This window comes from Apostichopus japonicus, chromosome 17, assembly GCF_037975245.1.
Source record: "Apostichopus japonicus isolate 1M-3 chromosome 17, ASM3797524v1, whole genome shotgun sequence".
NCBI lineage: Eukaryota > Metazoa > Echinodermata > Holothuroidea > Aspidochirotida > Stichopodidae > Apostichopus > Apostichopus japonicus.
Genome location: NC_092577.1, coordinates 10,984,532 through 11,005,711, shown reverse-complemented (window position 1 = coordinate 11,005,711; position 21,180 = coordinate 10,984,532). Strand labels below are relative to the sequence as shown.

General features: G+C 36.5%; 2 protein-coding genes across 5 annotated transcripts in view; one reads left to right on the top strand and one right to left on the bottom strand.

The window, feature by feature from the left end:
• The window catches only part of LOC139985237 (flavin-containing monooxygenase 1-like), a 30,965-nt gene extending 25,084 nt beyond the window's left edge, over positions 1–5,881 (top strand). For both annotated transcript variants that reach the window (XM_071999509.1, XM_071999508.1), the window contains exons 5-8: positions 542–935; positions 2,208–2,458; positions 4,501–4,825; positions 5,752–5,881. In XM_071999509.1, coding sequence (XP_071855610.1) covers positions 542–935; positions 2,208–2,458; positions 4,501–4,818 — 963 coding nt within the window. In that variant the 3' untranslated portion in view covers positions 4,819–4,825; positions 5,752–5,881. The remainder of the gene's footprint in view (positions 1–541; positions 936–2,207; positions 2,459–4,500; positions 4,826–5,751) is intronic.
• The window catches only part of LOC139985232 (uncharacterized), a 50,301-nt gene continuing 34,734 nt past the window's right edge, over positions 5,614–21,180 (bottom strand). For 2 of the 3 annotated variants that reach the window (XM_071999497.1, XM_071999495.1), the window contains exons 9-12: positions 17,476–17,547; positions 13,736–15,822; positions 10,588–10,703; positions 5,614–8,330 (exon numbers count right to left, since the gene is read on the bottom strand). In XM_071999497.1, coding sequence (XP_071855598.1) covers positions 7,817–8,330; positions 10,588–10,703; positions 13,736–15,822; positions 17,476–17,547 — 2,789 coding nt within the window. In that variant the 3' untranslated portion in view covers positions 5,614–7,816. The remainder of the gene's footprint in view (positions 8,331–10,587; positions 10,704–13,735; positions 15,823–17,475; positions 17,548–21,180) is intronic. The other variant, XM_071999496.1, reaches the window with a different exon arrangement.

Here is a 21,180-nt window from a genome sequence, read left to right as displayed (position 1 = left end):
AAGACGTGCATTTGGTTATGCCGTGTTTGTGAAATATATTGGCAATTATTGTATGTGTGTTTATGTGTTCTGTTCAGTGTGCGTGTGTATGTATGCGTGGGCTTGAATGTTCTTTTTATTTCGTAAACTCTTAACAGTGGATTCCGCGTTAGGCTCCTACTTTCTGTTAGCATTATTATAATATTATACTTTTTATACAATGCAACAATAAAGAAATACTTTTCATTTTTCGTAATAGGTAATAATTTTAATTTTCGAATTATTTTGAGATATTTCTATGAAATAGAGTGATATATATATATATATATATATATATATATATATATATATATATGTATATATATATATACATATAAATATATATATATGTGTATGTATATATATATATATATGTACATATATGTGTATGTATATAATATATATATATATACATACACATGCCACACCAAAAATCCGTATATATATATATATATATATATATATATATATACATATATATATATATATATTCCACTTATGACGTCATGTTTATTTTTATCAGACATATATCAGCAGTAGAAATGGATTTTACTGCAAGCCAGTGATTGACTCTAACGGTTGGCCATTCGATGTATTTCTTGGCACGAGATTAATACAATTATTACCAAATTGGATAAAAACATGGTTATCTGAAAGGCAAAGTTATAAAAGGTTCCGATGTGAGGAGTTGGGCCTTATTATTCCGTCTAAAGATGGACCAAATCCAACGGGAGCAATACTCAACGACAACTTTATCAATCAAGTTCTTTGTGGTAAAATTCTACCGAAGCCCAGTATTCGACGATTTACTGATACTGGAGTTGTTTTCAACGATGGATCTAAACTTGAAGATTTAGACGCTGTTATGTTCTGTACCGGCTACCATAGTCAAGTCCCATTTCTTGACGAGGCCTCAGGTGAGCTATCGAATGTGTTATAGTATTCCAGCCTCCAAACCCCCCCTCACCCCTCCCCCTGACCACCCCCCCACCCCTCCCTCACCCCCCCCCCCCCCCTTAACTTCCCTCACCCCCACCCCTGCAACAACACCGCCACCTTAAAAGTCCTAGCGTGTAAACCCTGAATATATTTACACAACTGAGCAATAAACCGGAGATCCTCGCAAAGGCCATAGTATTGAAATTCTGTAAGAAAACTAATGAAAAGTATGTTTGAGGGACAAATGGAGCAAAGTTAAAAATTGTATAAATTATATTGTGCTAATGAACTTAACCTGGCGGAAGGCTTCACGTTTCAAATACAACTTGTTTATTTTAAGCGAATCAAGGTAGTCTCACACGGTCGTCTAAAGATTTAGACGCTGTTATGTTCTGTACCGGCTACCATAGTCAAGTCCCATAGTCAAGTCCCAAATAAAATGACGAGAAGAGAAATCCATTGTTGTGGTATTTGAAGCTGACATCTAAAATTGTCTATTTTGATACGGCAAAGTTGCATTTTTTTGGGTTCAATTTTTTATTGAATATTTATTGAAAGTCACACTTTGAAATAGTTATGTATAGAAACGTGAAGGTGTCGTCAAAATGTTTAGGTCTTTTTCGTAAATAGAGTAGCAATTTTGTAGCAAAACGAATAATTGTTCAGTGCTTGCAGTGAAGATATTAACAATTTGCAGCAAACTAACAAATTTGTTAAATCTAATAAGTGAGGTATTCAACATTGTGCTATCAAATGACAAACTGTCATTTCTAAAATGTCGTCAATTTAACAATTTGTAGTAAAGTGATTAAATTATCCATATTTTGCAATAGCATGATGAATTACGCTCACATTGAAATGTCATCATTTTCTAAAGGTTTGCACCAAAATTGAAACAAAGTTCTGATCATTTTGAATGCACCTTTGGCATTTGAAGATTAATCGGTAGCGCATTCATGATTCCACGGAAGGGTGCACGGCAGGTAAAATATCTGTTGACGCCCAAAAATCTTGCGAAATGGCGATGAATTAGAAACCGCTCCAAAGTAGGGATTTCCTCGAAAGACGCTGACCCAGACATTACATATTTTATCAAAATTATATTTGCAAGGCAAGTTTTAATGAAAAAAAGGTAAAGGGGATCTTTCTAGGCAATAGCTAAAAGGCCCATATACAGTTCTGTTCTGTTTTTCTTTCCTTCGTTTTTACATGTTTTAGTCTGTGCATGTTTTGTTTTTAATTTTCTAAAGGAACTCCGAGTCAGCGAGATATCTATTCACTGATATTCCCTGTACACCTAAAACATTCAACATTAGCGTTGATAGGATTCTTCAAAAATACAGAAGTTGGTTCTCCTGTGACTGCATCAGAGATGCAAATTCGATGGGTGGCGCAAGTATGGAGTGGAAATTGTTTGCTGCCCTCTACTTCAGAAATGATCGCTTCAGTCGCAAAAAGACGCAACAAAGAACGTTCAATATACGGTCGAGTCGTTTGTCGGGTAAGTAGATGCCCACGCTCTTATCAGTCGTGTTGGACTTGGGTTTTTTCAGAAATCCAAATTTTAATTTGTTTCCAATCGCTGAGTACTCTTTTGTTCCGCCCCAAGAGGCATAGAAAGCCAGTCCGGGGCCCCTGGACCATGATATGGTCGAGCCCAATTTATATCATTTATTTCCCCTTAAGTAGATATATTATGAAAATGAAAATACATTATTCTTCATCGCATATTTCCCTTGGACCCATCATTTGATCCCAGGTCACGAAGCTACCCCTGTCCGCTAACACCCCACACCCTCCTCCTCCCTTATCTACCGATCCATCTGATCAGGCATACCTCTCCCGGATTCCATTTTAAAAGTTTAAAGTAGATGTTCGCGTTTATTTGCATTACTTCTCCGATACTAAATCTAATCCCAAATGAGTATACAGTTCTTTGTCAAATGTTACTTTCAGACACTGTCAGGAGATCAAATGTAAATTTTGAGATGCAAAATGATCATTTACGTTAATACAACACCTAATTGTATTCTGGTCATTTGATTGGTCAATTGCTCGTTGATTGCATGCAAAATCCGCTCTATCCCACTCTATGAAATAAATCAATAAATGGGTTATACTTTTTTGGTAGGACTTTTTTCAATGGTAAGAGAGCAGAGAAGCCTGTCTGTTCAAAACAATCTGTTGCATGAGTGCATTTTACCCATCTTAATATAATATGTTGTATAAAACAAATAATGAATGGTTTCCATTCGTGCAATAGTGCAAATATTGAATTCGTTGAAAGATGTAATTTGTTCCATTCAACGAGGCGCAGCCGAGTTGAATGAAATATTTGCACTATTGCACTCATAACCATTCATTATTTGTTTATTAATATAGAATATGTTTATGACTGATTTTAGAAAGTGTACTCGTGACATTATTTTACAGGAGATCCAATCCCGATCATGCATAATCCTAATCAGTCTATGTTATAGTGACACTATTGATGTATAAATTCCTACCCCCACCCCACAAAAAAAGCTAAAGGAAAGTCTAAAAGCAACATGACTGAACAGTTGAAACAAGTCTTAATATGACATCATCGAGCCATATGCAGTGTAATCTTTTGCTTTCTACATCACAATCTCTATTTGCGGTGATAGAGATAGGTTTCAGTGATGCACATGACTTAATGCTGGAAATCTGATAGGAAAATCAAACGGAAAATCAAACGGAAAATCAAAAATCGGATAAAAAAATGGAAATCAAAAATCACGGAAATCAAAAATCAAATCAAATCAAAAATCAAATCAACGGAAATCAAAAATCAAACGGAAAATCAAAATCCATCATCCAGTTAGTGGCATTGTGAGCAGGACTTTCAAACTTGCAGCCTTTGTGACAAGATACTATCTCATAGGGCAAGTAGGGGGTGTATCAAGTACTCGAAGAGGGGATGCAGCCCTGGGTTTTTTAATCCGTCCCCTCACGCTGATGCAGGAAGGTATAGGGGAATTGTCCCCCAGGAAATAAAATACGACTTCAAATGGTGCATTGTGAGGCATACCTAGGCTATTATATGAATAAGGTATAGTATTAGGTCTATACATGTAAGGTTATGCTCATAAGTACTTTTAAATAATTTGTGTGGGGTGAAACAGGGGGGTGAACGCTGCACACCATCCCCACCCCGCCCCCTTCTCACCGGAATTCACTTTTTTCCTCGTGGTTCCTCCTGAAGATATCAGCCTTTACCTTTATGAATATAAAAGGGTCTGGAAGATTTTTCTTGTCTATATCAGGGGGTGGGAGAGGGGAGTAATCGTGGTTCCTCCTCAAGATTGCTTTCTTTACCTTTTAGAATATAATAGGGTCAGTAACTGTTCGTGAATCATTGTAATTTATTTTGATGTCATAGTTCAGGCCTATAGCCAGGCCATCGCACATGGGATATTCTCATACGCCCCAACCCAACTCCCTCCCTATACCAACCTCGTGAGCAGACTATCGTGATTGATGGATTAAGTTTTCTTACAAAAAGTTTCATTTATCTTTCAGATCGATGCCCTGCGATACACAGATTATATAGCGACTAAATTGGGATGTTACCCTTCCCTTGCCTCTCTGCTCGTCTCAGACCCTCGCTTGGCCATACACATGCTCTTCAGCCCCGTTGTCCCAGCAACGTACAGATTGGTCGGGCCACACTGCTGGAAAGGCGCTCGTGACGTCATTTTGAATTCCTGGGGCACGACTTTCCAAGGAACGCGGACCAAGGAAGTAAATCGCACTGTATCAGAATTTTCGAAGATGAAAGTGTGCGTTATACTACTTACCATGGTTATAATGGTTTTGAGCTACGCTATAGTGGGGTAAACTATAGGTGAGTATATAAAAAGGTGCATGTGTTCACCTTGGTCTAATAACTAACTCTACACCACCTAGACCTACCTTAAGTGAAGACTGTTTAACAATTCATTTGTATTTCTCACGGTTATCTGACTACTGTTCATATTGTCACACATACACATTTTTTATGCTTACAGCATCTTTGTTTTTTGTTGTTATTTATTGATGTAAACTACACCCTGCAAGTGGCGTCACAGATGTTATTCTCCCCCCCCCCCCCACCCCCTCCCTGCCATGCGCTTCGTTATTGTTTATACTGCCCAATACCCTATGCCTGTCAAGCACATATGCGCATTGATCTAAACTAATTTGAAAGAAAAATCAAGTAGTTTCATTTCATTTATATGTAAACATTTTGAAATAGGTAAATATTTTGTTACGTACATACCTATACCATGATTAATTAATGTACCATGGGCCTCTCTTTAACACACCCATCACTCACAGACCCGTTAATGGGTGATATGAGAGGTATTGTTCAGCTGTACATGGTCAAATTAGGAGGCCAGGAATTAGATAAGGAACAAGGTATTGTCTTTAGCATTATATTCATCAGGAAAAATTAACTTCAAAACTAGGGACAAGACAAGGGACAATATTGTCCCTAGATCCCAATCTGGGCTCCCCTGCTCAGCCCTTTGCCCCTCTGCCCACTTCACACTCCTATCCATCTCCCCTGCCCCCCTCCCCTATGACTTTGCATGTATGGTTAGTATTTTCTCCTATTTACAAGAAACAAGACACTGGAAAGGACAAGTGAAATTAATTTTAGATCATCTCTTTTCAAACACATCAAACAGAAATAAATTTACAAAACAGTGTGTCAGATATTCAAATGAATAAATAAAAAATGTATATTCATTTATGAAAATTTTAGTAACACATTTTATAATCTTTCAGAAAATATCAAGGTGATGGAAGAAAAGCTGCTGAATATCATTTCTTAGAGCAAAAAGGGAGAAAGAGAGAGTAGATAGATTTGAAAAAAAAAAGAAGAAGATGAAGATGATTATATGATAATTGAGATGGGAAGGATGCTCTGGAATACACTTTACTTAATGTTTACGATTTCATTAAAAACCAATTCTAATGCTCACCTCCATTATCTAGTCCAAATCTACAGTTTTTGCACTGAAAAGACTAATAGTTTACCCTTTTTCTTAATACCATGTTTGACATTTATCTTGTAATCATTGTCAAGTACAGATGGTTGTTAATTTTTAATTTAGCATGTTGGATGACACAAAGAAAACAATTTCAAATGCAATTGAGGTTAGATGAAAATGATAAGATGTCAAATTTGTGTAATATTTAAGAAAACGTCTAAATTCTTCTTCTTTTTTTTCAAAGTGTGAAACATTCTCCAGGTATCGACCATTTACTGTGACATTGTCATATTTAATCCATTTTGTCTTCTCCACTAAACAAGGCCTTTTTGCACCATTTTGTCATTTATTAAACTAAACGAGATATTAATGACTATAATTTGAATAGTTTACAATGAACAAAATATCTCTCTTCCTCATATGTTATCTATTTAAGAGGAAAGCATCTTTTGAAAGTCTTACAAATATTTATATAAAAATAGATTAAAATCACTTTGTCGCATATTAATTTTACATACTTGATTGATTCATTATTGCAATTAATACCGGAATATAAGAAGTGAAAATTCTCAATGTCAATCTTTCCAAATCAGATATTATCTTAAACATAAGACAGATATGATGAAAAATAAAATGTTCAGGAAAATATGTTAAGAGCAATACTGTACATCTTTGGTACCTTCGAGCTGGTACATTACCATTAGGCAAGTCCATCACAAGGCCAATTCAACCTGCACCACTGCCGCCCCCCCTCCCTCCCCCTCCCCGGCACCTATACCCTACCCGAACAACAATTGATTGGTCCCATAAATGTACTCGCTCACTCTCCACTGATCACTTAAGCCCCACCACAACCCCACCTTCCCCCCCTCCCAACTATTGATTAATTCTATTTTTAAAAACTGTACACATTATGGCATGCTCAATTATATCTCTCTTTTTCTTACCAACAAAGAATATGATTTAATAATCATGAAATAGCAATATACATTTATACAATGCTTTAAATTGCGACTCAATTTCCTTGCCAAAAAAAAAAATGGATTTTAATATATAAAAGCATCATTTTAATAAGGTTAACATTTAGACCTGTCTCTTTCTCTCCATGTTAAATGTTTCTCAGCTTTTCTGAAGGTTATAAAGAATTCATCTTGAAACGTCACCCTCTATTTATTAAATGAAGTTGGCCAAGTGTTGTCTGTGCCGATATTCACAGCATGTCTCTATACTGTAGCGCCTGGTCATGCCTGGGTAAAGTGTTAGCCATTATTATTCCGATTCCCACAATCATTATGTGTTGGTTTACTAATGAAAGAGTTACACAGGAAATGGTCTTTTTTATAAATCTCAAAAATAACCTTTCAACTGTCACGGTTTCATTCTAAAATTCCACCGCAAAGACAATTTTTATTGAGAGCCCAAGATTTCAACTCATATCTATGAAATGAATTTGACAGAAATTAACCTAACATGAGCCTCCTTACAAAGACACTGATTTCTAGTTACATTTTCGACTTCCATAAAAACTACCCTCATTCATCCTTATTGATCGATTCCAATTCATATTCCAGAGGTCGATCTTTGACGTGTGAAGGCCTACCTGTACATGCATGAGCTGCTCAAAATAATTAACATTCCAACGATTTCAATAAACCCATCAACCAGTCACAAATTATCATCGGGTATTCCTTACATGCCATGAAGCCTATATTGTACCTTGACACCACCTTCTCTGGGGCCAATGGCAATTAATATTTGACCGATTGAGCACCAAGCTAAACTTTATGTATTTCTGTGTCTACCTTAGGATTCTTCTCCCCGTGGTCATTACCAGCTTGCTCTCTATTCCCCGCAAACGTTCAAAGCAAATCCTTGATTTCTTGACCGATATGACTCGGAATGCTGTTGTCCCTTTCAAAGTTGACCGTTTGAATCCTTTCGTTATCTTGTAACATCTTCAAGATGGCTTCCCCTCCCGTTTCCCCGATGTCGTTTCCCTCTAGGTTGATCTCGGTCACCGTCTTGCTGTCTGCGACGGCTTCACAAATCTCCCGGCATCCTTCGTCGCCGAGTTTCATGTATTCAACGCTCAGTGTTTTCAGCGAGGTGTTCTCCCTCACGCCCGCCGCCAGCGCCAACCAACCGAGTTTACTAGCGGCATTGTCGCTCAGGTTCAGGTTTTCCAACCGTGACGGTAATTTCAGGAACTCGGCTAATTCATTGATCCCTTTGTTGCTGATCTGGGTGTTGCCGAGGTCAAGGTGGGTCAAAGCGAGTCCTGGTTCGCCGTCTTCTTTCGCTCTCCCGTTAAGCTTAATCAGCGACTGAACGATGGCTGTTAATCCTCTGTCCTCAATCGGATTACTTCGAACACTGTACGAAAGAAGACAAGGAATTTAATACCTAAATATTGAAAATATATAATGAAAAAATAATGATCATAACATTGTTGTTATAGATGCTGTATTGCTTACATCACATAGTGGTAGGCTGGTAGGCTAGTAGGCCTAACCTTTAAGCAAAGATGAAAATATATAATGAAATATTAATGATAATAACATTGTTGTTTATAAATGCTGTATTGCTTACTTCACATAGTGGTAGGCTAGTAGGCCTAACCTTTAAGCAAAGATGATACAGATTCATTAGCATTTGGAGATCACTGTCCAATTCACTTATAAACAATCACATTATTGCAATATACATATACTGATGCATTACATATTCTTATTAAGTATTATATCTTCAGTAAAAAGTTGACCTCTGAGCCTGCTAGTTTAATTGAATTTCCGTACAAGTTTAAGTTCCTTCTGCAAGTCTAAGAGAACTTCGCTAGCAGTGGTACTGTAGTACTAAGCATTTTTCTTTCAACGACTATGAGATAGCGTGTAAGAACTGTCCCTTTCTGTTAAATTGCTCCTTTCTCTTATTCCATTCAATTATGTTCATTACATTAAGATACAGATTATATATATTATGTTGAAGTAATAGAAAAAAAGACTACTATGTTTGTCACATATATGTTTGTATTATTATGCGACATTAACAGAAGCCAAAAAATTTTTCTTAAAAATATGATTGTTACGCTAAGAGAAATATTATGTTCATTATATTGTTGTATCAAATGAACAAACAGATCATAAATAAATTGAGAACTCAATATTTTTTATGTATTTGTCTGTCTGTCTGTCTGTCTGTTTGTATAGATATATATATAGATATAGTAAACAATAGCTATTGAATGCAATATATCCATCTCTATTTTACTTTCAGCAATTAATTTTTATTAAAAACTGCCTACTGTATGTAAAGCCACAGCTAATTTTGTCGCAAAGCCACCCTCATTTCAATTGTTTGCTTTTACTAATGCAAATATAGCTTAGTACACATAAACTTAATTTCACTTTCATAATTTCACAAAGATGATTAGTCGATCTATTTTCATACATATTCAGTTTAAATCAGGATTAAGAAGAATATATGAGTATATGAGTAAGCAGAATATATGAGTATTTAGTACCAAAAAAAACACTAATTATGTATTAAGTAAAGGTTTGATACTGGCATGACTGCAAATGAAACTTTGAAGCGATACTGTTTTATTTACGTGCTTGAATAAAAATGCTGATTTATGTCCCTACCACCAAGTGCTCCGATTGCCCGGGTATGTATGTCACCCCCTCCTTTTCTCCACATTGTGAGAAAACATGAATGATTTGTACAGTACCTAAATGGCAATGCTTACAAATCAGCTGTTAAAATGCAATATGCATTGTGTAATCAGAACAGTTGTTACTAAATGAAATTTGCCTTTCCATAATCATCTTAGAGTAGCTAGAGGGCCAAACCGCTGTCAAGAGAAAGTTCCCACTGATTGTATTTATTACAACTTTGTCGGAATTACCAACTAGTGAACTGGTGTAAAGGGGTCGATCCGATGCTCATCATGCTCATCATGCTTATCATGAAAAACCTGGATATATGGGGAACCGATGTCAACGAAAACTAGTTTATCGAGATGTTGCATTAATGCCATGAATGTAGCTGTGCAGATGTTAAATAAAATTATCTTAAAATCTAAAAAGTCTGTTCTTTCAATCCAACATCAACCCTGCTAACTAGACCTTCCACACTTTTACAGCAGAGATATTGAGCCTAGCCATCTGATTTGCACACAAAGGGTGTGAAGATCATATCTAAAGTTGTCAACCTCTTGCAATATGCATGTAGCTGCCTACTGGTTCACTGCAGACATTCAGATGGAAAGAGAACAATTTTTAATTCCTGACAGAGACATTGTTCAAGAAACTTGATTAAGAAATGAGTGGAGTGCTAAGTGAAATATGGTTATCAAAGGTATCAAGCCCACGTAGTTATAATATTTTCGTTGACATTGCCATTAATCCACCATACAAAATCCTCACCGATGTCACCATGTTGTGAACAAAACTCTACATGTTGAAAAGTTGAAAAAGAACAATCCTGATATTTCTGCAACACATTTGCCGATGTTGTTGATGGCTGACATTATGATGACCGATAAAGAGGAAGACATATTCTGGTTTTTCTGTGACAAATTCTGTTTTTCGAGCAAATTTTTGGGAACAACTTTAGAAGGAAAGCAACTTACAGTAGGTACTGGACTTGACTGTATCTTTGCTTCAACAGAGAGGCGGCCAGCTTCACAGCCCTGTCTGAGGTGATTCCCTTCTCGTTTAGATTAAGGACGGTTACAGCAGATTGTGTCTGTTAAGAACATGAGGAAAAGTGTAAGTTAACAACAGGAGCATGGTGCATAGTAGATCAGAGTGTACCGGCTGTGTGGAGACAGGTAAGTTAGTAGCAGTAGTAGTAACGGAGATAGGAGGATATATGATGGTGTTCAAAGTTACAAAGTGAGCACTGATCACATTCACACGTTCGCTGTTTATATTCACCACATTCACTGTTGACATTCATCACATTCACTGTTCACAGTTTGCAGATTCACTGTTCACATTCTGCACGTTCACTGTTCACATTCACCACGTTACTGTTCACATTCTGCACATTCACTGTTCACGTTCAGCACATTCACTGTTCACGTTCAGCACATTCACTGTTCACGTCAGCACACTGTTCACGTTCAGCACAGTCACTGTTCACTTTCAACACATCCACTGTTTACAGTTTGCACATCCACTGTTCACATTCACCATGCTCACTGTTCATGTTCAGCACATCCACTGTTCACATTCAACATGTTCACTGTTCACATTCACCACGTTCACTGTTCATGTTTAGCACGTTCACTGTTCACATTCTGCACGTTCACTGTTCACGTTCAGCACAGTCACTGTTCACATTCAACACATTCACTGTTCACAGTTTGCATGTTCACTGTTCACAGTTTGCACATTCACTGTTCACAGTTTGCACATTCACTGTTCACATTCACCATGTTCACTGTTCACATTCAACACGTTCACTGTTCATGTTTAGCACGTTCACTGTTCACATTCAGCACATTTACTGTTCACATGAACAAGGCCAATTTTAATTCTGGAGGGGAGCTAACTGACTATATATAAATAAATACTTCAACTGTGTGATGGGACATTATTTTACTTCGGTAAGGTATGCTGCATCCTTTAACTCAATCAATAGTTAAGTCGTGATTTGAAATGCTGAATGGGTTCAACTGCTTGGGAAGTTGCTTCGACGAATTGAGACAAGGTTATTTCATGTCGGTAAGGTATATATATACATGTATTAACTACAATAGTAGTCATCAAATAAAAATATTAACCTAAAAATATATATTTTTGATTCCTGAATCCCAGCATCAACTGCTTAAAAATCAAATGATTTTATAATCTAAGAGACAGAAGAGTTTAAGCAAAATTGACTTTCTTCTTGTTCTGTACAAAAGATTGCTTCAAGCCTGAGAATTTTCAGCAAAAAGAACCGGGATTGGTGTATTATGACTGCTACACACAAGAGTATGATGCTAAGATACACCAATCCATAATTATATCAGATTTAAAAAGGTCATGCAAACCATCACTTTATCATTTAGTTTACAGGTTTTTGGGGTAGTATTATTAATATAGAGAATAAATTTAAAATGTAGCATATAACTACCAACTACTTTGAGCAGGATAGTCAGGGCCACGGTGGCAACTCTTGAAATTGTATACCATGCAAAATATCAGAAACTGATATTTGAGCAATATACATTGAAAATAAGGCAAAAATATTTAGAAACTGATAATTGAGCAATACATTGAAAAAAAAAGGTGATACACATAATAATAATTAATACTATATGCTGCTAGACAGACTATTAGAAACTGCATTAAACAAAAGCTTACAGTACCAGTACATACTGTAACAATGAAATATATTATAAAATAGATATAGTAAACAATATCTATTGAGAACAATAAATCCATCTCTACTTTACGTTCAGCAATGAAATTAATATTAAAAACTGCCTATGTAAAGCCACATATAATTTTGTCACAAAGCCACCCTCATTTCAATTGTTTGCTTTTACATATCCAAATATACAGTAGCTTAGTACACATGAACTTATTTTCACTTTCATAATTACACAAAGATGATTAGTCGATCTATTTTCAAACATATTGAGTTTAAATCTTGATTAAGAAGAATTCTCAGCAAAATATATATATCAAAAAGAAAATATTGAATTTGCAATTTTTTTTTAAGCCATTTCATTCTAAAGCTTCTTCATTGATACCACAGTGAAGTTTGCCCAGGAGTTTGGCAATCGTTGTGGGTTTTTTCGGTGTTATTATATTGTATTCATGAACAAAAGTACCAGAATCACAATATTCTGCCCTTTTTTCTGTTTTATTTTTTGCTAATTTGATTTCAGAGATATTCCCCATGGGAAAAATTAGGAAAGACAGTTTTTCATATTAGAAGTTTTGGTGGTCAAATGAAAATTAATTTATACTTACAACATGATAATAATGATACTGTAAGTTCACACTAATATTTTCTTTACTTATTTGAAAACTTTTGCTTGATAAACTGTGATATGTATGTAGGCATAGTTCTAATGGTTATAATTCTTGTTAATGTCCAGTGGCAGCACACGATACCAAACCAAAAGAAAAGATATGCTGGCAATTGAATGGATACTGTGTATTGAGATAAACAGGCAAAACAACCTAATAATGCCAATTATTTGCAATGAATCATTGTTATGTTAATAAGCTTGGTTCTATGTGGCAGAAGTTGATGGCATGAATCTGGAAGCATTTGTCCCTGCATGCATTATTTCACTAGCTTTAAATACCATACACTGGGAAGCATAGATGTGAATATGTAACGGTGTGGTAAATTAAAAGTTCATGAAAGATATGTCGTGACGGCAAAGGGGAGCGGTACCATCATGGCAATTAGCCAAGTTTTTTTTTTTTTTTCCCATCCCTCTTTTACTAAAAACAAATGATTTGATTTTGTAAAACTTAGAAAGATATCATCTATATAATGAAAGCAGTACTATGATGAAACCTGAATGAGGGAGCAGCTACATAGTACTGTCAGCGTTAGACTGTGTTGGAGTGTCTGGGTAAGTCAAAGCATGAAATGGGCAAACCTGTTGGCAGATAATTCAAAGAAGGGTAAATACACCCAATCTGAGAGAAGCTGAAAGGTTAGGTTAGTACACAGACCATTCTAGCCTCCAGCTGTGCATATAAATAAATGGACAAACCAATACCTATTTATAAAAGGTAAGGACTTTGCCAACCTCTCACACTTACTTCATCATCATCTGAGCTGGAAGAACTGACAGCTACCTCCTCTCCTCCATCTTCATCTTCGGAAGCTGACCCTCCGGTTTCTCCTTCCTTGTCACTCTTCGCACTTTCCTTTTCCTCTGCAGCGTCGACAGACTTCTCTACTTGTTGCTGTTGTTGATCTTCTTCTTCAATCACTTCAGCATTAACTACCTCTTCACCTTCTTTGACCCCATCTGTGTTATCATCCACCTCATCCACCTCCCGTGGAACATCAACTTTGGTCACAGCTTCTTCCTTCACCCCATCGTCCTCTTTAGTCCCTATGTCGCTCTCAGACTGTTGCTCCTCTATCCCATCATTCCCATCAACATCATTGATTTTGTTTTCATTCAAGTCCATGTCTTGTTTTGACTCCTCCTCTTCCTCAGAACCTTGGAGGGCGTTGTCCTCCGAACCGGCGGTTGAACTCCCTTCTGGCTTGTAGTTCACGGTTACCAACGGAATCCCTTCCTTGGGTAAAACCCTCACTTCAGTACCCTCCAAATTGGTAACTTCCTTCTCACCTTCATCCTCCTCTTCTTCCTTTCTCAACTCTGATTCCTGAATCACTTTGCCAACTGTTTCTTCTGTCTCTTCTATCTCTCTGACATCATCACCTCTGTCTGTCATCTCATCGCTCCCTCCTTCACCGTTTTCGCTCTGATCGATGTCCTTCTCTTCACTTGCGACAGCACTACCAGCATCTTTGTCTACGCCCTCTCCCTCATCACTCGGTACACTTCTTCTGAGCTCTTCTTTCACTTCATCCTTCTCCTCTTCTACATCTTCTTTCATACTTGCAGCTGCATTAGATTCATCCTCCACATCCACCGTTGCCTCTGCCTCCTCATTTCTTTTCTGATCGTCTTCCTGGGACTCCTGCTTGGGATCTGAATCTCTCTGACTCTCTTCATCTTTCTCTGAATCTCCCGCCCGGCCAGTCTTCTTCTCCTCCAGATTTTTGCGCTCTTTGTGCGCTTCATCCTTTGATTCATCTTCATCTTCTCCCGGCTTTTCTTCATCTTCCTTTTCCACATCTGATGTCTTGTCTGCCTCTGTTAGTTGTGAGACAACATCCCCAGAAGTTTCATTATCCTTGCCTGACTCACTATTAACAGTTGAATCGTCTTCCACTTGACCATCTTCTTTGACTTCATCCTCCTCATTGACACCGACTTCAATTTTACTGTCCTCTTGTTTCACACCATCAACCACTTCATCCTGGACATTTCCTACCAACTCTTCTCCCACCTTGTCTTCATGACTCCCCTTTTTCATCTCCTCTGGCCTGACGGCAGTCTTATCCCCTTTTCGGTTTTCCTTCTCATCCTCTGAGTCTGATGACGATGATGATGGTGACAAAGGTCTGTAATCATCTTCCGAATTACTCAGAGAAGCTCTCGATCTTGACCTTACACTCGTTACCTCCTCCTCATCCGATGACCCTGGTTTCACTTCAGACTCAGACTCAGAATCCTCTTCTTTCTCTTCCATTCCTGGAGTTGATACGACTTTTTGCTCTTCTTCTCTTCCTTCCTCATTTCCTCCATTACTTGCTTTCACGCTCTCTTCTCTTTGTCCACTGGTGACATCCTCATGAATCCGTTCTTCTGGGTCACTATATTTCTGGTCTGCCTCCGACTTTACCGAGACCACATCGTCAGTTTCTGCACCTTTATCAACTTTTTCTCTCACAGATGCTTCACCTCCATCCACATCCTCTTCTCTGACTGATTCTTCACCTTCTTCCACATCCTTCGTGACCTCTGACCTGAGAGATGCAACCTCATCATCAGTTTCTTTATCTGTTGTTACCTTCTCATTGATTGATCTATCTGTCCGACCAGCTTCTTCTTCAACTTCACTGTGCACATCTTCACTACCGTCCTGTCCGCCATTAGTCTGCTCTTGAACAACGACTTTTGAACTGTCCTCTTTATCCGACTCATCTTCAAACTCTGAGTCGCTGTATCCCTCTTTATCCTTCTTCTCTGACTTTTCTGACCCAGAGAAAAAGTGATCTGATGTTTCAACCGATTGATTCATAGTCTGTGGAGCCACAGTTTCATCTAAGATGTATAAAGAAAAGAACAAAATTCATTATCTACTTGATCACACAGGTGATCTAGGTTTCTAAAAAGATCAGACCTGTTCTAAAAGCGGGCAGGACATGAAAAAAAAAAAACTTTACAATTGACATGTACAATTCTTCACAAGAATAATTCTCACCTGACAGCAAAGGTAAAGTTAAGAGAAATAGAGCTTTATTGTTTATGCAAAGTAAACCTGAAATGAAAGAATAGAATGCCAACAAGGACAATGAACCCTCAATTTTTTATTCCTCTGACAGTCCAATAATCCTTTTCAGTTGGAACCTTTCAAGTTGGTACCTTTCAAGTTGGGACCTTTCAAGTTGGGACCTTTCAAGTTGGGACCTTTCAAGTTGAGACCTTTCAAGTTGGGACCTCTAAAGTTGGGACCTTTCAAGTTGGGACCTTCCAAGTTGGGACCTTTCAATTTGAGACCTTTCAAGTTGGGACCTCTAAAGTTGAGACCTTTCAAGTTGAGACCATTAAATCTGGGACCTTTAAAGTTGGGACTTACAGTAGTGATGTTGTACGACCTAGTCTTACGATTTGAAATCGCACATAGCCACTACAGATAAAACCAACAGTGAGGTAATGACCTCAAAATTGGCTTTTGGACAAATGGCCATCTTCATTCTGACAAAACAGAAAGTGCCACAGAAACCAGATCTAATCCTACTGATCAACACACCAAAGGTCACCAAAAAGAGACAATATAGAGCAATGTGGAATATGTGAACCATTTGAATACATAAATCAAACAAAGTACAAAATGAAAGTAATGTGGATAAATATAAAGGCCAAAGCAGAGTTAAAGGATTGGTTCAGGTGTCTGACTTGTCTATCTTGTATGAAAGAGCTCAAAAAGGCAAACAGAACAGTGAAGAAACTACCATGATAGCATGCTCTGTTTAGGAGATATCACGCTTTGAAAATATAAAAATTTCTTTGAAAATGACTGGTGTAGAAAGACTAACTGTGTGGGTGTGATGTCATGTCCTCACTTTCTTAACATGTGTGAATATATTTCAATAAAAATTAATTACATTTTTTTCACAAATCTAAAAAAATATGATCAAAAATTCTTCAGATGTAAAATCTCTGATACTCGCCTTGACAAATATGAGATCCACACGATATATCTTTTGGTTGTAAGTCATAAAATCTCACAAAACATTTTAATAAAATAACAAAGACTTTTCAGAAATGTGAGGATGTGACATCACAGCTAGTCTGATTTCAGCAGTTTCTACACAATCAGGTAGAACTTTAAACTTGAATATCTCCATAACGGAATAAGATATTTGAACAGTTTCTTCATCATTGTGTTTCTTTTATTGTCTTCTTTCATATAAGATAAACATGTATGACACCTGAACTTATCCTTCAAGACAACTGAACAAGTACAAACTCATGGAGGATATAATTTTGCACTGTCTACTTTTTTTCTTTTATTGCAGAGAGAGAGAGACAATGCCAGTTGGGAGAGGTGGGGGGGGGGGGGGGGGGTGAGGTAAGGGTTAAAGGCCTGAGAGATATTACAGGTGTTCCATACAACCTGTTATGCTGTGATTTCTTTTTCAAGCACAGGGGGCAAAACATGATATTAAAAAATAATTATAACGGCTGAATTACCTGAACTCTCCTTTCCCTTTGCTCTGTCAATTTCATCATCTTCATCAAAGTCATCCTCATATCCGTCTGCATCTTAAAACAAACAGAGAGAAGAAGATATTCTTTAGAATTTACATAAATTATAAGATGCATCGTTAATTGCAACCACTGTAAAGTGCATAAACAGATAATGTTACTAATTCACAATGTGGTAACCTATCGACCCATTTTTTTTCTTAAACTCTTGGTAGTAAGCAAACTTTTGGGAATAAACCTTTACAAAATTGCGCAAATGAAATGGATTTCTATGGTGTGAGACTGCCGTTGTTAATGATGTTATGGCAATTAATGTTAACTATGAGAATCTTTTCTATAGTATAGGATAGAACAGAATGAATTGAAGTACATAAATGAACCAGAAAAATGGGAGGTGGAGGAGAGTGGATGGGGATGGACACAACTGGAGGAGACCTAGGTTGGAGCTTTTTGCAAGGAATTTCAGAGACATAGAAAAGCAAAAATTGTAAATGGTCAAAAGAGAGAAGATTTCAAGAAGAATTATAGAGAATGTTAGTAGGAATAGATATGTAGACAGTTTAGTCCCCACAGAAACCACTGGAAGTTAAAGTTGCAACAAAAATGATGACTTAGGTTTATTCTTCGAAAGACAAAAGTTTAATAGCAGATGATAGTATTCCAAGGATAAATCCACAGTACTTGGTTCTTTTCTTTCCAAATTCTTTCAAAAGTACCACAGACCACCTTTCAATAATGTGCTTTTTCAGGATATGATTTGTATGCTAATGAACACTTCCCCCCCCCCCCTCGCACTGTAACTACACCTGTCTCTTCTCCCCCCTCTCATTAGAAAATCCCACTCCGCATCCCCCTCCTCCTTCCCAATGAAGAAGAACAAGAAATAGACAATCCTTCATATTTGATGTAATTTTTGCAAGTTGGATCCTAGTTGGATGGGTAGACTGGGAACCATTGTTTTATCCCAAACTTTCAATTTTTGGGTAGATGTGAAATTGTATACCATAATGTTACATGAAGTGTGTGCAACATTTATGGACCATGAAAGGCACCACCACAAAATCAATTTCATTGGCTCATAGCTATCGTGAGGTTTAACTCAGGTCAGATTTTTGTTCTCAAAATTCCCCACAAAATATAAGAATCGTTAAACATAAGACAAACTTTCTTTGTCTTGTTCTGGGTGTAATCTACTTGTCAAGCACACAAAGATTTTTTCAATTTAACTTCCTTTCACTTTAAGACTTCTTGTTCTCACTTTATACTGTGTTTGTTATGTATTAATTGAATGAAAAATCAACAAATCAACTGACATTGAAAAATGAGCTGAATGTAATATAGCTTTCTACGAACAAAAAAAAGAACGATGCCATAATGTTAACAGGCCGTACTAATTTTGTGGAACCAGATCTAGAATTTTGCCTAAAAGATGAGCGGTTGCATTTTATAAGTAACTTATAGTAAAGGACACTAGTAGTCTGCATAAATAGACAACACTAGGTTCTCATATTGTACTTTATAGTTCTGTTACAATGTTAAGTATGTTCCCTCCTGCCAGGTAACAATTACCCTAAAGACTTGATCAAAATAAGATCCCCTCATGCCTCCCCCTCACCCCACCACCACCCCCAAAACACCTCCCATCTGATTTTCTTCATATTCATAGTATGCTAAGCCTACAATCATTTACTAGGAATCATTCTGCAAAAGCATGCTTTGTTTCACATAAAAGCTGAATTCCTATCATATTCAATATCTTTTACAAATTTGATACAATAAAGTATTAACACTCTTTATTACGCTAAGGATTTGAATAGCATGCATGATTTTTTTTTCTATTCTTTTGAAGGTCTTTTTCTTTTTTGGTTTTGTATTGTATGGCATTGTATTGCATTGTTGTGCAAATACCACAAGCTGCTTAAACAAAGCCAAACCACCCCATACAATATGCCAACTCTCTTAAACTAGAGTTCAAAGACAATCCCTCCCCACACCACCTACCCCCACCCCTCCGCCCCCTTTCTTAAAGAAAATGAGCTTTCACAATTCAGAAATAGAAGAATCAAGAATAGAGAATACTTACCACCATCATGATTCTACAAACCGATCAAATTAGCATAACTACTGAAATGTTGTCTTATTTCAAAGGAAGGTGATGGACTTGAATATGGATAACCACTTTTGAGCTACAAGAGCTAAAAAATAAACACAAGCAGAGGCGAGAAGCGGCAGAAGAAATGGATCGAGAATAAAAACAACAACCCGAGGCCTGAGAAGAATGACGGCGAGATAAATAAAGGTTAATAAAATGGGAAAGAAAAGACAGATATAAAAAGATGAAATGAAATGAAGACACAATCTTTTTATTTGAAATTAATGCAATTATAAAAATTGTTTGTGAAGAAGAGTTAATAGGTGATAAGAATTCATAAAAACAAACAGCAAATACCACCCAAAATTGTAAACTTTATATTATCAGAGATCTTTGACGACTGAAGGCAACCAACAAGAAATATTCTTGCATTTTATAATAAATCCTCTATTTCCATAGATATGAATGACATAATTTGGTGAAAGTGAAATTTTTGGATAAGTGATGAAAATTTAGTTGTTGTTGTAGTTATGACCTCTGATTATATAAACTATGATGAAAAGTGACGTTATTGGTTTTAATATGATGTATTTGTAGCAAAACCTGTATCGTTCAGATATTCTTGCGACCGAGAGAGATGAACAATAAAAAAAGAATACTTATAAAGGAAGCGGGATCCTTCAAGTTTCATTTTTCCATTACCAAAATCTTCTGTGTTTTTTAATCTATCATATATTTTTTTGACCATAACAATAATCCAAATTTTATAATTCACAAAGTGCCATTCACATATCACATTATACAAGACTGAGTTACTAATTTTAATCTCTTTTTTTTTTTTACATTTTGCTCAAGGCTATAAGTGCAAGCAATTATTTAAGGCAAACTCTATCCATCATTATTATATTTTTACAAAAATTCTCAATTTTGTGCCATAATTTTCAAACATTCACAAATATATATCTTTGCTTTACAAAAACCATCCAATACATCGTTACATTAATAACATTAATATTTATGTTATTTAGTACTTTTTCATTAGTGGCCAACAGCATTTAAAATATACATATACTTTAATAAGTAAAATGTGATGCATTCTGGAAAAGAATGAGAACCAGAAAACAAAAGAAAACAGACTTCTTGTGCACCTGGACGGTTGACACTTTTCCAAAATAATATATACATTTAAAAACGTCAATTTCGTACAAAACATATATATGAGTTGGGTTCATCTGTTTTTAATCAGTGAGTGGAAATTGTTTTTCAAAGAAACAAAGGTGGTTCAACAGATATTAGCAGAAAATAAGAAAAAACTAAAGAAAGGAAGAAAGGAAAATGTTAATAAGCAACCACACAGGTTACAAAGACTGAGTTAGTTGTAAAATTCCTTGTTAGTGCAATTGACAAGATAACGGTGAAAGCGTCCATACCGTTTAAGCAGGAATGATTTGATAGTTTGGAATGCCAAAGGCGAGAGATGTTTGGAAAAACATTTTTTAATTTTCAGTCATAACTTTCCCACATAGATACAACTTGAAATAACCTGTTTTTTTGTAACGCTCAAATGATGGCTCGCAGCAGCTTAACATTAAATTTGG